General features: G+C 38.2%; 1 protein-coding gene across 9 annotated transcripts in view; it reads right to left on the bottom strand.

Annotated features, from left to right (window-relative positions):
- CEP63 (centrosomal protein 63) overlaps positions 1-24,474 on the bottom strand; it is a 64,118-nt gene that overhangs the window by 14,591 nt on the left and 25,053 nt on the right. For all 9 annotated transcript variants that reach the window (XM_030329128.1, XM_030329134.2, XM_030329127.1 and 6 more), the window contains 6 exons: positions 22,121-22,234; positions 7,231-7,464; positions 6,653-6,792; positions 5,721-5,858; positions 3,851-3,965; positions 2,793-2,990 (listed from right to left, as the gene is read on the bottom strand). In XM_030329128.1, coding sequence (XP_030184988.1) covers positions 2,793-2,990; positions 3,851-3,965; positions 5,721-5,858; positions 6,653-6,792; positions 7,231-7,464; positions 22,121-22,234 — 939 coding nt within the window. The remainder of the gene's footprint in view (positions 1-2,792; positions 2,991-3,850; positions 3,966-5,720; positions 5,859-6,652; positions 6,793-7,230; positions 7,465-22,120; positions 22,235-24,474) is intronic.

Genomic DNA, 24,474 nt, shown 5'->3' with positions numbered 1-24,474 from the left:
CTTTGGGAGGGGCCCTGCGGCACCGGGAGGGAGTCAGACCCGCCGCCAGAGGGATGGATCCGCAGAAACACAGCGTTGGGTGTTTGCGCGGTGCCAGCAAGTTCCCTAGCAGGAACTGGTTCCCTTTGGGATTTTGGCTGGGGGATGGGCAAGGGAGATGGCGCTGGCGAGTGCCTTTGTTCCCCGCCAAGCTGAGCTCTGTCATCCGGGGCTCAACAACTCTCTCTCCCATTGCCCTCCAGCCATCCCGCTCTCCGAGCAGAGCTGTTAGCTTATAACCTTCCAGATGTTAAGTCCTGACTGCTGTCCGAACACACTCCATCCGGCCCCTCTGCTTTTGCAAGCCAGACTCGGGGGCTCTGCTTGGCCGGCGGGCTGCCCCTCCGCCTCAGCTCCCTCCCGCCAGTCCGTGTAGTGTGCACCGCCTTGCCGCCCTTCCTACCCTCTTCCGTGGGCCTCTCATCTGCGCTTAGCTCCGGAGACTCCGTTCTGCTAGTCTTCTGGTGGTTTTCTGAGTTATTTAGGCAGGTGTGGGTGGAATCTAAGTGATCAGCAGGACGCGCGGTGAGCCCAGCGTCCTCCTATGCCGCCATCTTCCCTCCTCTTGGAATCCCAAGCTTCTGACTCTTGATTTCAGCTCAGGTCATGATCTCACAGTTCATGGGATCAGTTCACAGGATCAAGCCCCACATCTGCCTGTGAGCTGACAGTGTGGAACCTGCTTGGGATTCTCTCTCTCCCTCTCTCTCTCTCTCTGCCCCTCCCCTGCTTATGTGTGTGCTCTCTCTCTCAAAAATAAATTATTTTTAAAAAATGAAAATAAAATATTTTTTTTTGCTAGAAGATGCTAACCATCACCTGAACTTCTGGCAAGTTATAATTACTGATCACAGATTACCATACAAACATAATAATAATGAGAACATTTACGAAATATTGCAAGAATTACCAAAATGTAACACAGAAACACGAGCAAATACTGTTGGAAAGATGGCACCAAGAGATTTGCTTATCACAGGGCTCAAACCAAAGTGCAAAAAGAGGAGGCATGCCTGTAACTTACCTTCAGTCCTCATTCTCCTCAAGTTGTCTGCTTGGCCATTCCAACTTGAAAAGACTCCTGCCTTCCTTGGTTTCCTGCTTCCTTTGTGAAAACTATCTCATTTCCCTCCTTATCCCTTTCTTTTCTCAGCTCTATTCCAAAACCTTTTTACCCTAAATGAGTAGTTTCCTAAGTTTGGTTCAGTCTCAGCTCTTTATCTCTATGCTTTCTTCCCATAATTTCTCAGTCTCTCAGGGTGTTTCAAAGGCCATCTCCATGCAGAGATTTCCACAGCCAAATGCCTCACCTCGATTTTAATCTTGAACTCCAGCCTTCTGTGAAATCAACTATTAGATATTTCCATATGAAAGTCCAGCCTTTATCTCAAACCAGTTCCCTCCACCAGCTTCCCTATTTTGTGTAACTTTCATACAAATGCAGTATCTGCCCCAATCTGCTCCCATCTTTTATTTCACTAAAGAGCATCACTTTTACTCAATTGCCCATGTTGCAATCCTGAGTGACATCCTCCCTTAACTCTAATTTGCCCTCTGGGTCCAAGCAACTACAAAGCCCAGTTGATTTTACCAGCCACGTACCTCAGAATTCCTCCATTTCCCTCTACCTTCCCTGCCCACTGCTCAGGCCACCATGTCACTCCTGTATCCATAGTGGTCTCTTTGCCTCCTCGCTCACTCTCCATATGACAACCATAGGGACCCTTGACTCCCGCTTACAGCCATTGTCTAGTGGCCTCAAGAGAACACTAAAACCTTTCACAAGCTGGCAGGGCCCTTCAGGAGTTCCTGCTTCCCAGTCCCATCCCTTGTGTGCTCTAGTCTGTCAACGCAGACACATCACACTCTCACCAGATACAAGAGACACAGCCTCTCTACTCTAGTCACTCTCACCTCCCCACTGATCCTCACAGAATGCTTGTTAACCAGCACACCCTCAGCCCAAAGCAGGAGTCTAATACAAATTTGCTGAATTAAATACTATGGAGAGGCACTTAGGTGGCTCAGTCAGTTAAGTGTCTGACTACTTTTTAAACAACTTTTTTAAGTTTATTTATTTAGTTAGAGAGAGAGAGGGCAGGGGAGGAGCAGAGAGAGAGAGAGAGAGAGAGACAAAGAATCCCAAGCAGGCTCCACACTGTCAGCACAGAGCCTGATGCAGAACTTGAACTCATGAACCGTAAGATCATGACCTGAGCCGAAATCAAGAGTTGGATGCTCAACCAACGGAGCCTCCCAGGCACCCCAAGTGTCCAACTCTTAATATAGGCTCAGGTCATGATCTCACAGGTTATGGGAGCAAGCCCCGAGTCGGGCTCGAGGTTCAGTGCTCCCATATTCGTGCTTGGGATTCTCACTTCTCTCTCTCTCTCTCTGCCCCTCCCCCGCTCACACTCTTTCTCTCAAGGTAAATAAACATTTTTTTAAAAAAATACTATGGGGGGCGCCTGGGTGGCTCGGTTGAGCGTCCGACTTCGGCTCAGGTCATGATCTCGCTGTCCGTGAGTTTGAGCCCCACGACAGGCTCTGTACTGACAGCTCAGAGCCTGGAGCCTGTTTCAGATTCTGTGTCTCCCTCTCTCTCTGCCCCTCCCCCACTCATGCTCTGTCTCTCTTTGTCAATAATAAATAAACATTAAAACATTAAAAAAAAATACTATGGAAATTATCTCTGTACTCAATTCAGTCTTCAAAAACACTTCAAATGAAGAGAGTTTTTGTTCAAGCTTCACCTTATGTTCTACTGCTTTTTCTTCTGCCTTTTGTATCTCTGCTTTGAGTCGCTTTTCCATGTCAGAGGAGGAGCTTTTAGTGGAGGCAATAGTGATGTCTCGCTGGTGTAACTCCCGAGTCAGCTGAGAGATTTCCATCTTCATTCCTTCTAATGCAGAACTGTAACTCTGTTCAGCCTGCAGAATCTGTTCTTTCAACTACAAAGAAACAAAGGAAAGCATAAAAAATGAAGACAAAGCACATTAGATAGACAGATATGTTAATAGTTAAAATAGTAAGGTAATTTTTACCTTACCTCAAGACATGAATTTTTACCTTAAGTCTGCAAAAAATTAGCAATTTACCAAGTTGTATGTCTACACCGAAGGTCTAACGGCTATACCCATGATAATTTATTAATCGCAAATCAGGGAGAGATGTGTTAGTCAAATGCTGAAAACCAGTGTCAAAGTCCATGCACACATTATTTAGAGGACAACACCTGTGATTCTCTTCAGGTGCAAAACTAAAAACTTTGTTTATATGGCTTCCTTGTCCACAGAAGACAATAGAAATGGAAGAGGAAGAAACTAGAAGTAATCTCAAATAAGTAATAAAAAATACGAGTCAACAAACGTAACAGCCAAGGCCCATCGGTGTGGAAACAGTCAGCTCTGATACCTCAACACCCAGTGAGGGTATTAAAACCACACCACACAGCATGGGAAAATCAGCCATAACCAGCTCCAGTCAGTAAGAAAATATTAAATGCTAGTTCATATAGTATCTTTTGGCAAGCAAAAAAGTGTATAACTTTTAGAAAGCTTTTCATCAAAACACGTTTAAAATAAAGTATAGCGTTCAAAAAGGACAGGCTTCAATTATCTCAAAAACATTTCTACAGCATCCCTGAGGATGACGAAGACGTTACCGAAGCACATTCCAGGTGCATAGCTAATCCTGAATATCAAGTGGCTCTTTGTACTGCATTTTCCTCTCATTAAAAATAACTCTGATGACCTCCCAACCTCCAGCTCAGTCTATAAACACAACTTTGCAAACACAGGCAGATTTTTACCTTCTTAATCTCTGCCCTGTACTCATTGTTATATACTTCCATCTTCTTCAGTTCTTCATATTTTTCCATTAGTTCTTGGCTCAGCTGTTTACATGTTGCACTCACAGACTCCAAGCTGTGTGCATGACAAAAATATGATCACAGACGTAACACAAAAATCCTGAAACCCACATATTGATTACCTAAAAAATACTCTTCTTTAAACAGTTTCCAACCTGTCACCCTTACTTAAGAATCAGTCCCTCACCAGATATGAGAACCTTAGGGCACCACGCCTCTGTTATCTCACCTCTCATTTCTGCTAATAACATCCTTCTGCTCCTTTCTCAGGGAATATTTTGTTCAAACTGAATGACATAAATAAACTGTCTAAAAAAGGGTCCCTTTTTCAATTTGCCTTTGATAGAGAAAATATTTTTAAAGGCATTGTTTATTACTGAACACTGGTGTTTGTGTCCATTTATTTCAAGTTTACCTACTTCTAAATGTGGTAGAATGCTTGTTTATTTGGTACTCGTATGTAAGTACAGTGTGTCAAACACTGAGGGAGAGAGAGAAGAATCACAGATACTCTTGTCTTAGCTAGAGATGGGAAAATGGGGGCTTAAAGAGGCTACAGGTCCAAGGTCACACTGCAAGTCAGAAACACGAGGTAAGTCTTTAGAGCCTGTGGGAGCACGGTAAACCATACCTAAAATACTAAAAAGTGCATCGATGGAAAATCTATGATAGGAAGGTAAATTTTAGTTCTAATGTCAAAAAGAATAATAACCTTTATTTTATTCATTCTAAAGTGTACACATACACCCCAATAATGATAACCAAGAATATGTTAAGTATTCCAAGGTGCAAAAGAAATAAAGCATAAACTATGTGTATGTGTGTGCACACATACATATGTGCACACATGATATTTAATAAGTAAAGAAAATACTTGGTGGTTTCCAAAAACCAAAGAAATAAAAGTAAACACAAAAAAATGTTTTCCTCAAAAGGGTAAAATGGCAATATTTTTGTTGTTTTTTTTGCCTAAAGGCTAACAGTTTGTACAGTTTAAAATCTTTTACATAAAGTGCTGATGTACAAACGATCATGATTCATGTTTCACACAAAATATCAAACTCTTCCCAGTCACAAAGTTTAGAGGTATGACAAACAAAAACAGTTTACAAGCATGACAACAAAGCAAGCATGGGCATGCTACGGCACAGATCAGGTTTTCAACCAGCACCCAGGAAACAACCCAAGGGCACTTCTGAATAGGAGGAAGGAGCGCCACGTGCCCAGGGTGCCTCGCTGAGAGCAGCTCCAGTGAGGTGGCCGCTCGGCAGTAGAGCCTAACTGAAGGCATTCTACGGGGAGAAACGCAAGATCAAGATTAGTGCGTCAGTACAGATAATTCTTCTGACAGATCTGACTCTGAAGGAGAACAGAGAAATATGGAAACGACTTGACAGGGATACAGGATTCAAGAAGGGTTTCCATTTTCTCCCAACACAGGAAATACTAAGCCTACTTTATACCCATGGGAATGATTGAGCAGAGAGGAAGAGCTTGACGATGTAAAAGAGAGAAGAACAGGACACAAGTGAAGTGGTAGGGGACAGACATGTCACCCATCCACTCATCCACTCTAACAGACTAAGGGCACAGATGCAGGCAGACCGGTAGATTTGGTGGGAGAAAAATCAAGAATCCCTCCTTTTCTTACTTCTGTTTTCTCACTGAAATAAGAAGTTAGCTTATTTGTGGAAACTAGAGAAAAAAACCTTATTTTTTCAATAAGACTGTTATATTAGTTTCTCAATATGACGATCAAAAATCATTTTTAACAACGTGAACATTCTTGAAAGGGTATGTAATTATCTACCTGCCTTCCAAACGAGTCACCTCTGCCTGCAGAAGTTCTTCACTATTGTGGGTGAGATCCAGCTGAGATAGCACGTTGCCCAAGTCCTCCTGCCCTTGCGAGGTGTACCTCCTTTCTGCCTGCGGCTCGTCTGGTGACCTAACGAAGGACACAAGAGGACTGTTCAAGGTTTCTGATCTTTGCAAATAAACAATGCACAATCAGTTCATATTTCTCAACTGTTTTTGGTAATGAAACTCTTTAGAACTCTTCAGCTTGATTCCTGCTTTACAAAGAGAACATTTGGGAGAGTAAAGAAGGAAGAGATGATGCTTCTCAAAGAAGTCGGCAGCAGTTTACTCCTTTCTCAACTGGGATTTGGCCTGTTTTTCAAGGGAAAAAGACAAAAAAAACAAAAATTTTGTTTCCACTTGATACGTTGAGCCAAAGAAACTAAAAAGTTACAGGAAAGTTCTGTAAAGAATAGAAATGTGTACCAGACTTAAATCAGGAGCATAGTTCCTCTATTACTTTCTATTACAAACCTCATGGCAATAATTCATATATAGAAATGAGTTTTAGGATTTTTTTAAGAAGGGCTATCTCAATAGCTGGCTTATTAATGATGTGGATAAGCAGCTACAAATCATGACCTATTTTACCAAGGAACGGAGGCTTCCCAGGGGACGTGGACTCTAATTCCTTTCACATTTGGAGTTTCACCAAGGCTACAGATTGACCAAGCACTTTCTAACTTTCTAAACATTACAGTCTTTTGGTTAAGGACCCAAACTGGAGGCAGAAAAAAACTAACCACACAAAATTTTATAACACCATAACACATTATAACCCATAATGTGATCAAACACAAAATTATGAATATGCAGTATTAAAACTGGTGCTCAATGCCAAACAACCAAATGGCTACAATTAATATTTAGGATTAAATATACCTCACGGCCTGTACTGTGTGTTGACTGTCAGTTGGCTTTAATTTTGCTTGTAGCTTCTCCTTCTGCATTCTTTCCTCATGGATGAAATTTTCTTGAGACTGAAGAACTGCCTTCAGTTCCCTCTTTTCTTCCTGGAGAATCTGAAAAATGCTCAGGAAAAAAATCAGGTGTTATTACAATTTTTCTATTTCATGAGGAAAGGAAGCCAGGGAGTCAGACTATAACAGGTACCATATTAATAAAGCTATCAGTGTCTGATCCGCTGGCAGCAGAGTAAGAAAGAAACCATGGATTCTGGAACCTAGTTCGAGGTTAATTATTTTCTCTTAAAAACATGCATACACACATTTTATTTATTTATTTTGAGAAATAGTGAGAAAGCATTGAGCAAGGGAGGGACAGAGAGAGGGAGAGAAATAATCCCAAACAGGCTCCACACTGTCAGCATAGAGCCCAAAGCAGAGTTCGAACTCACAAAACTGTGAGATCCTGACCAGGGCTGATACCAAGATTCAGATGCTTAACAGACTGAGCCACCCAGGTGCTCCCCCTGCAATGGAAGTAATTTTAAAACACACCTCTAACAGTTTTTCAGATTCCCTTAATTTTTCTTCCTTTTGCCGCTGCTCTTGTATAACATTCATATTGGTTCCCACTAAGTCATTGATCCTCATGGTGAGGCGCTCTATTTCCAACTCATTGGCACAGATAGTGTCATTGGCCCGCTCCAGCTTACTGCTCAGATGCTGAATTTCCGACTGGCTGGACAGCTCCACAGACTCTAATTTCTGTTTCCGATTGGCAAGCTGAGCCTAGAAACACAGGTTACCAATAGATAAAAGTGAAACAATAAAAGAATAAATGATGAATAAGGAAGACTAAAATAAAACCCAGTTGTACTTGCATAAAAACATAAAATAATAGTTCATTTATAATAACCCATTCGTGACCCAAAAAAACAAAAATCTCTCATGATAAAAACTGGGAATAGAGGGGAACCTTCTCAATTTGATAAAGACTATCTACAAAAACTGTACAGCTAACATCATACTTAACAGTGAGAAACTCAAAGCCTTCTCACTAAGATCAGATACAAGGCAAGGATGTCCCCTCTTACTACTCCTTTTCAACACCAACTGGATATCCTTGCAATAAGGCAAGAAAAGTTAATAAAAGGTATACACATTGGGAAGGAAGATATAAAGCTGTCTTTGCTCAAGGATAACATGGTCATCTATGTAGAAAATATGAAAGCATCGACAACAACAAAAAACCCCCCGGGAGATTCCTCAAAAAGTTAAAAATACAACTGGCCTACAATCCAGTAATCACACTGGGATATTCACCCAAAGAATACAAAAATACCAATTCAAAGGGATACATGCACCCCTATGTTTCTAGCAGCATTATTTACAATAGCCAAGATATGGAAGCAACCCAAGTATCCACTGATTGATAAATGGATAAAGAACATGTGGTGTGTGTACACACACACACACACACACACACACACACACACACACCATGGAATAGTACTCAGCCATAAAAAAGAATGAAATCTTGCCATTTACAATGACATGGATGCAGCTAGAGAGTATAATGCTAAGAGAAATAAGTCAGTCGGAGAAAGACAAATATCATATAATTTCAATCATATGGGGAATTTAAGAAACAAAACAAATGAGCAAAGGGAAAAAAGAGAGACAAAGCAAAAAACAGACTGTTAATTAGAGATAAAAACTGATGGTTAACAAAGGGGAGAAATATGGGGGATGGCTTAAATATGTGATGGGAATTAAGGAGTGCACTTGTCACGAGGAGCACAAGGTGATACACAGAATTGTTGAATCACTGTGTTGTACACTTGAAACTAATATAACACTGTATGTTAACCAACTGGAATTAAAATAAAAACTTAAAGAAAAAAGAAAAAAAAACCTTCCTGGAATTAATAAGCAATTATAGCAAGGTTGCAGGATAGAAGGTTAATACACAAAAGTCAGTCACTTTTCTACATACCAACAATGAACATGTGAAATTTAAATTAAAAACACAACACTATTTACATTAACATTTGAAAAAATTAAAGTATGAATATAACAAAATAAGCACAAGATTTGCATAAGGGAAACTACAAAACTCTGATGAATTAAATCAAAGAAGAACTAAATAAACGGGGAGATATTCCATATTCATGGATAGGAGGGCTCAATATTGTCAAGATGTCAGTTCTTCCCAAAGTGATCTATGGATTCAACACAATCACAATCAAAATCCAAGCAAATTATTTTATGAATATTGACAAACTGATTCCAAAGTTTATATGGAGACGCAAAAGACTCAGGCAAGCCAAAACAATATTGAAGAAAAAGAAAAGAGTTGGAGGACTGATGCTACCTGACTTCAAGATTTACTATAAAGTTATGGTTATCAAGAGAGTATAGTACTAGTGAAAAACAGACAAAAAGTTTAATGGAACAGAATACAGAGTCCAGAAATGGACCCCCATAAATACGGTCCACTGAACTTTGACAAAGGAACAAAGGCAATACAATGGAACAAAGACAGTTTCTTCAATAAATGGTGCTGGGACAACTGGACATCCTCAAGCAAAAAAATAAATTTAGACAAAGACCTTCTACCTGTCACAAAAATCAACTCAAAATGGATCAAAGATGTGAATGTAAAATGCAAAACTATAAAACTCCTAGGAGATAGCATAGAAGAAAACCTTTGGGTATAGGAATGTTTTTTTAAATACAACACTACAGACATGAGCCCTGAAAGAAAGAACTGATAAGTTCAACTTGATTAAAACTGAGTACTTCCACTCTGTGAAAGACAATATCAAGAGAATGAGAAGACAAGCCATAGACCGGGAGAAATTAGAGTAAGAATTCTTAAAACTTATGAATAAGGAAACAAACAACCCCGTTAAAAAATGGGCCAAAGACCTGAAAAGGCATCTCACCAAAAAAGATATACAGAGGCAAATAAACATATGAAATGGTGATCTACATTAGATGTCATCAGGGAAATGCATATTAATACAATAATTATACATCTACTGGAATGACCAAAATCTGGAACACTGATGATACCAAAAGCTGGTGAGGATGTAGAGCACCAGGACCTATCATACACTGCTGGTATGAATGCAAAATGTTACAGACTTTTTGGAAGGCAACGTAGTGTTTTCTTACAAAATTTAATATACTCTTATCACACAATCCAACAATTGTATTTCTTGGCATCTACCCAAAGAAGCTGAAAACATTGTTTTCACAACAAACTGCACATGTATGTTCACAGCAGTTTTATTTATAAATGCCAAAACTTGGAAGCAACCAAAATGTCCTTTAGTAGATGAGTGGATAAATAAACTTTGGTATATCCAAAGAATAGAATATTATTCAGCACTAAAAACATGAGCTACCAAGACATGAAAAGACATGAAGGAACTTTAAATGCACATTACTAAGTAAAAGAAGCCAGTCTCAAAAGGCTACATACTATATGATTCCAACTATATGACATTCTTGAAAAAGCAGAACTATATAGACAATAAACATATCAGTGATTATGGAGATGTGGAGGGAGGGGAGAGATGAATAGGCAGAGCACAGAGGGATTTTATGGCAGTGAAAATACTCTGTATGCTATTACAATGACGGTATATGTCATTACACATTTGTACAAACCCATAGGCCATACACATCAAGAATAAACCCTGAAGTAAACTATGGACTTTGGGTGACCAGGATGTGTGAATGTAAGTTCATCCTTAGTAACAAACGTAGCATGCTGGTGAGTGATGTTGGTAATGGAGGAGGTGATACAAGAAATCTCTGTACCTCCCTCTTAATGTTGTTGTAAATCTAAAACTGCTTTCAAAAAAATAAAGTCTTGGGTCACCTGGGGCAGGGGGGAGGCGCTCAGTCGGTTAAACGTCCGACTTTGGCTCAGGTCACGATCTTTCAGTCCGTGGGTTTGAGCCCCACATCAGGCTCTGTGCTGACAGCTCAGAGCCTGGAGCTGCTTCAGATTCTGTGTCTCTCTCTATCTCTGCCCCTCCTCCCCTCGCGCTCTGTCTCCATCTCTTTCTCAAAAAATGAATAAACATTAAAAAAAATTTTTTTAAAGAATCATTAAAAAAATAAAGTCTTAATAATTATATAATAAATATCTTGAGAAGAAGGGGTAATAAAAAATTAAGAAAGTAAAGGGATTCCTCAGGAGAAGAGATGCTACCCATTTACTGCAAAGACAGCTGCATTATTCTACCCACTGCACAGAAGTTTAACTGCATCTACGAGTCATCATATACGAAAACAGGATTTCTCTCCTCTTTACAACATAGGAAATAGAAACTATAATGCATTATTTTATTTCTTATGGAAGCTCATAAACATTTTTTAACCACTAAACATCTTAAATTTCCAGGTCAAATTCTCCTCTCTCCCCACCCTAGAACATGCTGCATGTAGTTAATTATTCTGTATTTTCAGATACATTACAAACATGCATATTCAGATGATTCAAACTGACCACAAAATGTTTAAATTTGGGGTAGAGGGAACTGGGGAATTTTGTTCCTCGAGGAAAAAGGTGCTGTGCTTGGAGGAGAGAAAGGACTGGTTCTGTCACCAATTTTTAGACATTCCCTGAGCTAAAAGACTTCACTAAACATACTGCACTCAAATTAGTTTCTTCTAGTGATTTACCTACTGAGGTACATACAAATAACACCACTTTAGTGACTATCTCACAGACCTGCAGTATAAAATTCCTACAGACTTAGGTAATTCCTAGGCTATGTATCCCAGCTATACTGGTTTGTAGTTCCCAACTTTCTAGTTTTCACAAGTGTTAACCCTGCATCCAGATAGGTACTTCCTCTACGTACCGAAGATGGACATAATTCATCTGTGTAAGTCAAACTTCCCTAATTGTAAGTATTTTTAAAAGGTAAAGGTATCCAATTTTATTTTAAAAATTTAAGCTGATGGGACACCTGGGTGGCTCAGTGGTTAAGTGTCCGACTTCAGCTCAGGTCATGATCTCACAATTCGTGGGTTCGAGCCCCGCATCGGGCTCTGTGCTGACAGCTCGGAGCCTGGAGCCGGCTTCAGATTCTGTGTCTCCCTCTCTCTCTGCCCCTCCCCCCGCTCATGCTCGCTCTCTCTCTCTCTCTCTCAAAAATAAACATTAAAAAAATGTTTTTTAATTTAAGCTGAAATGTCAGCTGAGAAATCAATATGCTACAGATGAAAGATTTTATTGTATACTGTACAGGGCCAAAATCCTATACTGTGGTCACACAAGTACATGCTCAATAATGCTCATAAGCCAGAGAAAGGCTGGAAGGAGAAAGGCAAAGAGACAGACAAATAGTATTTGTGTAAATTATAGATCAAGATTCCAGCATAAAGAACCAAAACCTTTTTCCACCAGATTCATAAAACAGTGTGAAAGAAGGATATCAAAGAATTTTTAGATCTGTAAAAACAACTGCCAAGCATGCAACAGTTTCCAAACTTTTAAAATACAATATAAACTTTTTTTTTCCTCAAGGGAAACTCTTCTACAGAATCTTGTGCAGAATAAATAATTGAAGAGACTGGGCCATGAGGGTGAGGAGGAAAGCGAGGGGGCCCAACTTGCTGAAATGGCTGAACCTCCCCAAGCCCACCTTAAACTGCATGGCAGCCCCCGGCCTTGGCAGAACACAGCTAGAAAACCTCTGCCCAAATGGCCTCTCAGGATGAAAAAATTCGTAATTGCAAAACACTAGCACTGTCTTTTTAACACTGCAATAGCTATTTAATACTATTTAGTTCAAATCTGAGTTCTTAAACTCAAGGCTGGAGTCACAATTTAACTAAGTTATACTTTAACCAGTGAGTCTAGATCTGACACTTAAAAACTCACCAATTTCTTAGTTATAAGGAATCAAGGACCCACCTTCTTTTGTTGATTCACTATTTCAGTCACACACAAGTACAGTGTTTAAGCACAGTAAGAAGTATCTAATCATTCCAGTACAAAGCCTCAATTTTCATTAACTAGAGTTAACACACTTGGCCTGCGCAGTCCAGTGTGGCAGTCACCAGTCACGTGTGGCCACTGAGCACCTGGACTGTGGCTAGTCTGAAAGGAGACGAACACAAACCGTAAACTACATCCTGGATTTCAAAGACTCAGTCAACAAAAAAAATGTAAATGCTTCAATGATATTTTTTTGGTATGCTGAGTTAAATATATGAATTTCACCTCTTTCTGTTCACTTTTTATTTATTTATTTATTTTTCAACGTTTATTTATTTTTGGGACAGAGAGAGACAGAGCGTGAACGGGGGAGGGGCAGAGAGAGAGGGAGACACAGAATCGGAAACAGGCTCCAGGCTCTGAGCCATCAGCCCAGAGCCTGACGCGGGGCTCAAACTCACGGACCGCGAGATCGTGACCTGGCTGAAGTCGGACGCTTAACCGACTGCGCCACCCAGGCGCCCCTCTGTTCACTTTTTAAATGTGACTGCCAAGAAAATTTGAAGTTACAGGTGTAATTCTCATTACATTTCCACTGAACAGAACTACACTAGTATATCTCAGAAATACCTCTTCCAATACTAACAGTCAGAAGCAATCAGATAAATCACTTCTTTTTTTTTTAATTTTTTTTTTCAACGTTTATTTATTTTTGGGACAGAGAGAGACAGAGCATGAACGGGGGAGGGGCAGAGAGAGAGGGAGACACAGCATCGGAAACAGGCTCCAGGCTCTGAGCCATCAGCCCAGAGCCCGACGCGGGGCTCGAACTCACGGACCGCGAGATCGTGACCTGGCTGAAGTCGGACGCTTAACCGACTGCGCCACCCAGGCGCCCCAGATAAATCACTTCTAAAGTAATGATTATTTCTCTCAAATATCTAGTGTTAGAGGTATCTGAAGGCTGATATATTTCTGAACTGTTTTTTTTTTTTTTTGCACTAACCACTACCATTAAGTTTTTGAACCAGAATCCAGAACTTCCTCTTATTAATCTAACATGTGGCATCCTAACTATTCTATTGGAATGAGTGGGATTATTTCAACAACAGAGCTCACAGCAGAGGTGTTCAAAGTAAAGAAACAATTAAAAAGACCATTTCTGGGGCGCCTGGGTGGCGCAGTCGGTTAAGCGTCCGACTTCAGCCAGGTCACGATCTCGCGGTCCGTGAGTTCGAGCCCCGCGTCAGGCTCTGGGCTGATGGCTCAGAGCCTGGAGCCTGCTTCCGATTCTGTGTCTCCCTCTCTCTCTGCCCCTCCCATTCATGCTCTGTCTCTCTCTGTCCCCAAAATAAATAAACATTAAAAAAAAAAAAAAAAAATTAAAAAGACCATTTCTGTCAGGGAGATGGAAATAAAAGCCGTTGGTGTGCAGCTGAAGTGTTAAGAGTAAGGAAGGGGCTAGGAACTAGGGTTGCAGTCAAATCCTTCGATGGGTTGGGGTCTGTAATCCTGGTGCTTCAAGGGTGTGGCTCTCCCAGACCGCCAAGATTCCTGAGAACAGTGTCATGGGAAACAAGGGCCTTTTATTTTCCAAAGGATCCCAGTATGAAGCTATGGCCACGGCGGGATCCATCTTCACCAACCTCCCCATCAGTGTCAACTCCAAATGTGTCAGCGCAGCCACAGCCTTGCAGCATTTCCACCAAGTAGCAGCTTGACGAGCCCATTAAGAGAACTGCTCCCAGTAACACCTTCTTATCACTGTCGTGTCTATGTCACCACAAACTTTAAAACAGTAGGTCTGAGCCAATTTAATTAACTCGGATAATTCTCCCTAGACAACGGATTAACATTTGAGTTAGGATCATCTTTTCTTTGTAAGTTGTGAGAGAAATATGATGCTTTAAAAAATATTACATTTATACTCACACATGCATAATTGAAAAGTGGATTTAGAACTGACTCGTACAATATCATACAGCTCATCTAAATATTTCAAAAGGAAAACATATATATTTAATGCAGCCTCTATTTTTCTCACATACCATTTATGGACTAAATATTTTATACTCTGTGCTGGTTTAATATTTTAATTTTTTTAATGTTATTAATGTTCTCTAAGATTTCCCTTAATATCTCCTTGCAACACTTGTATATGGGCAAGAGAGAAAGCAGCCGGTGATTGCTTGCCTTCCACACAGAAATAACCTTATGTTTCAGTGACTAAATGGATCCTTTCCTATGCAAATATAACCATCATTCTATCATTGTATCTAATGTCATGTTGTTTAGCAACTGTATTTTTTAATATTTGATAGAACATCACCCTCTTTTTAAAAAATGTTGCCTAGTACCATTCATATATTTTTCCACATCAATTTTAGATTCATTCTGTCAAGTTCTCAAAATCTAACAGTCAATAAATTATGTGGATAACCATTTAGAAAAAAAAAAATTAGCGTATCAAATACCATGTCACAAAATAATTTTCAGATCAAATATATAAAAAAGAAATTATAAAGCAGAAGAAATCTTGGCTTAGAGAAGGCTTTATAGTATGATATCGAAGACAGAAACCCTAAAGAAAAAATTAATAGAACTAAGCAATTCTAAATAATTGTTTATGAAACAACTGTATTTCCAAAAAAAAATTAGGCAAAAATTAAGGTCAAATAGGAAAATATCCACAATTGCAACAAAACGGCTAAGGGCTAATAATATAGGTAATGTATGAAAAGCTATTTCAAAATAGTAAAATATAAATATACTAAAAGAAAAATGGGCAGAGGACATAAAACATTTACAAAAACTGGAAATGTCTGCAAGTACATGAAAAAATGCTCAACCTAATTCATAATTAAAGAAATGCAAATTAAAAACAAATAATCAGATACCATATTTTTTCACCTATAAGATTGGCAAAGACAAGTCTAGAAGTAGGGGAAATTAAAAGAAATAATAGCGCCCAACATTGGTAAAGTGTGAGGAAATGGACAATCTCAAACACTGCTGGTGAAAGTCTGTATCAACAAAACTTTAGAGAGTACTTTGCCAATATATATTAAAATCTTTACGACAACTACATGGATGCAGCAATTTCACTTCTAGGGCCATTTCTTAACAATATAAATGGACATATTCTCCTAGATGTTTATATAAAGACATTCAACCAAGTACTATTTACAAGAGTGAAAAAGTAAAAAAACTACATGTTCTATAATCAGGGATTGGTTACATAAATTATGGTACATTTAATAGTAGACTGGACTCCTTTGCAATCATTATTACTATACATTTGTTGATTTGTCATATTTAAAAAGGAAAAGCTTAAGCGTGAAAGTTAAATAAAATATTGTATTATAAAATGCTTAGTGCACCTACGTAATAAGGAAAAGATTAAATGACATAAAGAGAGAACTGACAGTAATATAATAAATAGTAGATGACTTTAACACCCTACCTGAATGAATAGACTAGCCAGACAGAAAACCAGTAAGTAAACACTGGCTTTAAAGGACACATTAGACCAGATGGATTTAACAGACATAAACGAAACATGTCATCCAAAAACTGCAAAATACACTCTTCTCGAGTGTACATGGAACATTCTCCAGGACAGACCACATGTTAAACCACAAAACAAACCACAATAAATTCAATAAGATTGAAATCATATGAAGCATCCTTTCTGACCCCAATAATATGAAAATAGAAATTGACTGCAAGAAGAAAATTGGAAAAAACACAAACATCTGGAGACTAAACAACACGCTATAAACAACTAATAGGTCAACAACAACAACAACAAAATTGAAAGAAAAAAATACCTTGAAACAAATGAAAATGGAAACAATGTATCAAAAGTAGTTTTAAGAGGGAAGTTCTTATAGAGGCCTAAATCAAGAAACAAAAATCTCAAATGAACAATGTAACTTTACACATAAAGGAACTAGGAAAAGAAGAACAAAGCCTAAAGTTAGTAGAAGGAAGAAATAATAAAGGTCAGAGGAAATAAATGAAATAGAGAAATAAAACAGAAAAGAGCAATGAAACTAAAAACTGGTTCTTTGAAATGATAAACAAAACTGATAAACCTCCAGCCATATTCATAAGAAAAAAAACAAAAGAGAAGGACAAAATAAATAAGAGTTACAAATGACACCACAGAAAATACAAAGGATCATAAAAGGCTACCACAAACAATTACATGCCAACAAACTGGAAAACCTAGAATGGATAAATTCCTAGAAACACACAACCTTCCAAGACTAAGTCACACATAAACAGAAAATCTGGATAGACCAACTACAAGTAATGAAATTGAAGCAGTAATTTTAAAACTCCCAAAACACAAAAGTCCAAAACTAGACGGCTTTATAGGTAAATTCTACAAAACATTTAAACAAGAGTTAGTATCTACCCTTCTCAAATTATTCCAAAATACTGAAGAGTAAGGAATGCTTCCAAATTCATTTTATGAGGCCAGTATTAATTACCCTAATATCAAAACCAAAGACACCACAAAAAAAGAGAAATTTACAAGTCAACATCCCTGATGAACACAGATGCAAAAATCCTCAATAGAATATTAGCAAACTGAATTCAACAATACATTAAAAGGATCATATATCATGATCAAATGGGATTTATTCCAGGAACATAAGGATGGTTCAATACCCACAAACCAATCAATGTGAGACACCACAAAATGAAAGATAAAAATCACAGGATCATCTCAATAGTTGCAGAAAAAGCATTTGATAATTCAATATCCATTATGATAAAAACTCCTAATAAAGTGGATATACAGGAAACATATCTCAACATAATAAAGGGCATAAATGACAAATCCACAGCTAACCTACTTACTCAACAGTAAAAAGCTGAAAGCTTTTCCTCTAAGATCAGGAGTAAGACAAGGATGCCCACTCTCACCACTTTTATTCAACATAGTGTTAGAAGTCCTAGCCACAGTGACTAGACAAGAAAAAGAAATAAAAGGCCATCAAAATTGGAAAGGAAAAAGTAAAACTGTCACAATTTGCAGACAGTATGACACTACATAAAGAAAGCCCTAAAGACTACAGAAAAAACTGCTAGAACTAATAAATGAATTCAGTAAAGCTGTAGGATACAAAATTAACATACTAACATAGTAGTGTATTTGTGCACACTAATAATGAGCTATCAGAAAAATGCCACTGCAAAAATAATTGCAATTACAATTGCATCAAAAAGAATAAAACACCTAGGAATAAATTTAATCAATAAGGTGAAAGATCTGTACACTGAAAACCGTAAGACATTGATGAAAGAAACTGAAAACAACATAAATAGAAAGATATATTCCATGTTCATAAATTAAAAGAATTAAAATGTCTATACTACCCAAAGCAATCTATAAATTCAAGGCAATCCCCATCAAAATATCAATGGCATTTTTCACAGAACTATAACAAAGAATCCTAATATTTCTATGGAACTACAAAAAATGCCAAGTAGCCAAAGCAATCTTAAGAAAGAAGAACAAAGCAGGAGGTATCATGCCCCCTAATTTCAAACTATACTACGAAGCTATAGTAACTAATGCAGTAAGATACCGGTATGAAAACAGACACATATATCAGTGGAACAGAATAGAAACCAGAAGCAAACCCATGCTTATATGGTCAATTAATCTATGACAAAGGAGACAAGAACATACAAAGGGGAAAAACAGTCTCTTGAACAAATGATGGGAAAACTAGACAGCTACATGCACAAGAATGAAACTGGACCACTATCTTACACTTCATACAAAAATTCAAAATAGATTAAAGACTTGTACATAAAAAGTGAAACCATAAAACTCCTCGAAGAAAACACAGGCAGTAAGCTCTGACATCAGTCTTAGCAATATTTTGTTGGACCAGTCTCCTGTGGCAAGGGCAACAAAAGCTAAAATATACAAATGGAATTACATCAACCTAAAAACATTTTCCACAATAAAAGAAACCATAAACAAAACAAACAGGCAATCTGCTGAATGGGAGAAGATACTTGCAAGTCATACATATGATAAGGAGTTAAAATCCAAAATATATAAAGAACTTACACAACTTAATATCAAAAAACCAAACCTGATTTTAAAATGGGCAGAGGAAAATAATAAAATAAAATAAAATAAAATAAAATAAAATAAAATAAAATAAAATAAAAACGAATAGTCATTTTTCCAAAGACATACAGATGGCCAACAGGCACATGAAAAGATGCTACACATCACTCATCATCAGAGAAATGCAAATCAAAATCATAATGAAGTATCACATTACACCTGTCAGAGTGGCTAGTATCAAAAAGACAAGTATTACTGAGTGGAGAAAAGGGAGACGTTATACAATGCTGGTGGGAATATAAATTGGTGCAGCCACTACAGAAAAAAGTCTGAGGGCTCCTCAAAAAATTAAAAATAGAATTGCCATATGATCCAGTAATTCCACTCCTGGGTCTTTAGCTGAAAACAAAAATATCAACTCAAAGAGATGTATGTACCCTTATGTTCACTGCAGCACTGCTTGTAACAGCCAAGACATGGAAACAACCTAAGTGTCCATTAATAGATAAACAGGTAAAGAAGATGTGGGGTGTGTGCATATATATTCATATTCTATTATAATGGAATATTACTCTGTCATAAAAAAAAATGAAATCTTGCCACTGTGACAACATGAATGGACCTAGAGGCCATTATGCTAAGTGAAATAAGTCAGACAGAAAGACAAAAACTGTATGATTTCACTTATATGTGGAATCTAAAAACCAAGGATACATATTCCCACATACACATAACAATGTTTTCCTACTAAAGGTACATGACTGCAGTATATAACTGCAGATAAGCATAGTAAAAGTTGGAAGAAATTTATACCAACATGTAAATCATGGTAACTAACTCTCTAAAGGACAGAATTATGGGTTATTTTATTTACTTCTCATGTCATCCACATTTTCTCATTTTTCTAAAATGAACATGTATTATATAACTTTAATAGCTGACCAGAAGAAAGAACTTGAACAAATAAATGACTCAAAGATTGAGAAGTTACTATGAACTCCACTTTTAAATGTTAAAAAATGGATAAGAAAAAAGTCTACATCAAGAGTTTTTAAAAACTTGGGGAAGTGTAGATGTGATATCCATTTATCCAATCACCCAGATTTTCTCCCTTTATTGTTCAATGGTGATTCACATATCGTAAAAATGTAATGTGTCAACCTTGACTGGATTCCAATTTAAACATCCAACTGTAAAAAGACATAACTTCAGACAACCGGGGAAGTCCGAATAGAGTAAACATTAAATTATGTTAATAGATCATTTATTCTGTTAATGTAGTACTAGTATATTATAATTTTTAAAGTCCTTATCTGTGGGGAAATATGACAGTTTCTGTAATTTGCTTTGCAATATTCCAGCCAAAGATAAAAAAAGGGGAGAAGGATGAAATAAGACTAGCAAAATGAGCTGTTGTTCAATGGGTGCCTAGTTTTGCAAGTGAGAAAAGTTTTAGAGACCTGTTACACAACTCTATGCATATAGTTAACATTACTATACCATACCCTTTAAAATCATTAACATGGTAAATTTTAAAGTGTTTTCTACCACAATTAAAAAAAAAAAAAGACTGGCAAAATGATGGTAACCATCTAATGTTGGGTAACAACTATACAGAAATTCACTTAAAAGTTTTTTTCTTTTTTTTTAATGACGCTCCTGAATCACATGAAGATTTAATTTTGTTTAGCTTGCTAAGGAAGAAAGAGAAATATATTATCAGTAACATTTTTTGAGTTAAGCAGGCAGAGTATCAGAAGAATAATTCAAACACCCTTAGTAGGGAAAACAAGTGCTGGCTTTTTAAAGGCTTCTTCTTCTAGCCTAGCTGAATTACGGTAAATAAAAATCTCACTTTTACCAACAATGAGGTTTAATTATGCAGAGTAATCACAATAGTAATTTGAAAAAAGGATTTGCAATCAATAGTAAGCACACTCCACAGATGAGTAATTGAGAACTAAAAAGTAGGACGTGATTCCTTTTTTTTTTTTTTTTCAACCTGAAGGTTACAATTAGAATATAATAGGGGCACCTGGGTGGCTCAGTCGGTTAAACGTCCAACTTCAGCTCAGGTCATGATCTCGCAGTTTGTGGGTTCGAGCCCTGTGTCAGGCTCTGCCTGGAGCCTCTTCTGATTCTGTGTCTCCCTATCTCTCTGCTCCTCCCCTGGAGGAGCTCTGTCTCCCTCAAAAATAAATAAACATTAAAAAAAAAAGAATTTAACAATATCTTATAACTATTTATGTTTGCACAGTGCTTTAGCATTCACGTAAAAAAAAACTCTGGTCTAGACATCCAGGATTTTATTGGCCCACTCTGACTGCATAGCTTGCTGCAGCCTAGTAAATAATTTTCCTCCTTGAGGTTGCTGGAGGCCCCTCGTGCCACCTGACCAGAGTTACTCACAGCACAGCATTCATGGTACTTTATCAGCCAGCTGTTATTTCAGGGTAATGATTAAAAGCCAAAACATTACTGAGACTTAAAGTAGAAAATAATGCAGACTTTTTTTTTAATATTTTTTTTAAGGTTTTCCTTCAGCTCTTGTAATTTCTCCAGTAATTCCCTTATTCTGTAAGACGGAGATAACTACCAACCTTGACAGATTATCAAATGAAAGAGATAACACAGAACAATATATTCCAGATAACTGCTTCTAGAAGAAGCACTGAGACTCTGTCTGGCACACAATGAATGGTCACAAATATTTACTCCCCTCTATGTTCATTTCCTTTTATGTTCTTGGTTTTTAATTGGAAAAGCATACAAAATGAGTGTATTCTAAGAAGCAATATCCCCAAATTAGGTAGCAATTTTTTAGTTCTGCTTAAGCCACCAGTTCATTTAAAAAAAGGTTTTTCCTACAGTTCTAAAAAGTATCTGTCACCACAAAGATACTTTGAGTTAGTATGCACATCAGTGCAGTATGAATCTCTTAGTATCTGTATGCAAACAGCAGCCGATCTGAGGCTCCCTGGTGGAGGCATCTCAGCCAAGGTACCCCAGCTATCAGAAACCGAGCGAGACACAGAAGTGGAGCCAAGGCAAGAGCCAGAAACAGCCAAACACCAAAGAAATGGAAAAGAAAACAGAGAAAGAACAGAGGTAGAGAGAGGGAGAAGGGGAAGGACAGAGGGGGAGAAAAAGGGAAGACCAAGATTAGGAGAATGACGTGAACGTGAGCATGTAGTGAGCAGGAGAACCAGACAGCCACAGAGTGAGAGGGGAAGAGAGCACAAGGGAGGGAGGGAGCAGGCAAAGGAGCATGTGGCACAAAGACGTAAGCAGATATGAGAGAGCACCCGTGTACTGCGTTCAGCTAGTGCCAATGTCATCAAGACTTCTCCGCCTCTTTTTTTAAAATGGTTTAAACCTACCTGAATTATCTCTGATTGTTCTGCCAAAGCCTTCCTCTGTGCTTCCAGAGAAGATACCTGTTGCTGATAAATCAGGCGTTGCTTCTCCCAGTCCAGTGATTTCTGACGAAATTCCTGAAGAGGCAATTAAGGTACTTAACTTCTAAGTGCTTCTCCTTACTGTCATGCTTCCCAGATTCATTCTTACTTTAATTTTTCCCCTCGTCCCTGGGTATACACACACCTTACTCCGCAGCAGGAGCTCCATTACTCACTTAGCTGATAGAACTGGAGAGCAACACTAAATTCCTGACATACTGAGCCTCTGGAGATCTGTCTCTCTAAATTTAACACCCTAATGGTGAAGAGTATGAAGCACAGATGCTGAATACTGGGTCCACGATGGTTTTCACAGATTTGCTGCCACCTAAAGGTTGTTATCATTTTTTGTGATGTTCTTCAGAAAACTGATCTGAAGAGAACTAAAATTTCAAAATATGATTATGAGGAGATCCTGCTACCAATTCTTGATATCCAAACACAGAAACTGAACAGATCAAATAAATTTTCAGGTGAGTCCCTCCGTAGCCCAATTCTTCTCAGTATCTGAAATTCAGGAACCAAATAGATTCCTAAAGCAGAATACCCTTTGATATCCAGATTTTTACCGTCTCAACAGAACAACTGCAAGAACTTGAATAACAATGGGAGATCTGTACTAAATTTTGACAGATATTTGTAACCCAAAGTGGAACAGTCAAAATTAATGATGGGTCACTACAAGTTGCATGAACAACAAAGAAGATGAGCCCAATATTTATGAAAATATGATTATGAAAATATGATTTATGATCATATAAAATATGAAATTATGAGTTATGAAAATCAAAGGGATTTCTATCACTGTTCTCTAGGACCCTCAACTCCAGAAGTCTCATGCTAACTTGGGGGTAATCACAGTTAACCAGCTTTCTGATAATCATTCATTCACTCATTCATTCATTCTCCTATATATGCCAGGGGCTATTCTAGGGATTGGGGATACAACAGTTAACAAAAACAAACAAAATCCTAGCCCCATTCAATTGGCAATAGACAACACATTCACTGTATAATACATTACATGATAATACCTATTTTAGAGAAAATGGAGCACACAGTGCTCAGAGTTGGGAGTTGCAATTTTAAAAAAAGGATGGCCAGACTGAGTAACATTTAAATTCCCAGGGAGATAGGGATGAAGTCATACTATTCTGGGAAGATGGAAAGGCAAGTACAAAGGTTGAACTGGTAGAAATGTCCTGGTATGTTTAAGGGCAAGCAACGAGGTATGGCTTGAATGGAGTAAAAGGAAAAGTAGGTAGAGAAAGGTCAGTTAACAAGGAGCAAGACTGTGTAGGTCATCAGGATCACTTCAGCTTTTGAGAGAAGCTACTAGAAGGTTTTTTGTAGAGGAGAGGACATGATTTGACATAATTACAACAGAATCATTCTGGCTGCTGTGTGGAGAAAAGAGAAGTCGAGGGTGACTCCAAGGTTTTAGGCTTGAGAAGTTGAGGAATGGAGTTGCCATTAACTGAAACAGGAATGGTGTTGGTAGATGGGGAAGAGAAAACCAGTATGAAGTGTGACACAGCTTTAGGTATCAAGGTGGAGATGTGAAACAGCTGAAACAGGCAGTTGGAAAAATTATTCTGTAGCAAAAAGGACAGGTCAAGGCTGGATATATAAAAGTGGGAATTATCAACATATATACAGTGCTAAAAACTACAAGACTGGATGATATCACCAAGGGAGGGAGCATGGATAGAAAAAAGAAGAGGTCCAATGACACTACCCTAGGGTATTCCAATGGTAAAAGGTTGGGGATCAAAAGAGATTGAGAGGACTGGTTAACAAGGTAGGAGAAAGCCCAGGAAAGTATGGCTGTTCTCTAAGTCAAATCAAGGAACTATTTTCAGGTACAAGTCATTGGTGACCTCCAAGTAAATAGCTTCTGCAGAGTTGAGGGGGCAAAGGCCTTATTGATCGAGTGCAAGAAAAATGGACAATGAGGAATTGGAGACCAGTACAGATGCCTAAAGTAGTTTAGTTATAAAATGAAGGAAAATGGGTGCCTGGGTGGCTCAGTCAGTTAAGCATCTGACTTCAGCTCAGGTCACAGATGATTTCAAAAGTTCGAGCCCGACGTTGGGCTCTGTGCTTACAGCTCAGAGCCTGAAGCCTGCTTCAGATTCTGTGTCTCCCTCTGTCTCTGCCCCTACCCTGCTTGCCCTCTCTCTCAAAAACAAACATTTTTAAAAAATGAAGAAAAAAATGGGGCAGCATCCAGAGAAAGAGAGGTCAAAAGAGGATTTAAGAGGGGAGAAATCTGG

Source organism: Lynx canadensis, chromosome C2 (genome assembly GCF_007474595.2).
Source record: "Lynx canadensis isolate LIC74 chromosome C2, mLynCan4.pri.v2, whole genome shotgun sequence".
NCBI lineage: Eukaryota > Metazoa > Chordata > Mammalia > Carnivora > Felidae > Lynx > Lynx canadensis.
The sequence above is the reverse complement of the archived record's forward strand: the minus strand, read 5'-3'. Positions and strand labels throughout refer to the sequence as shown.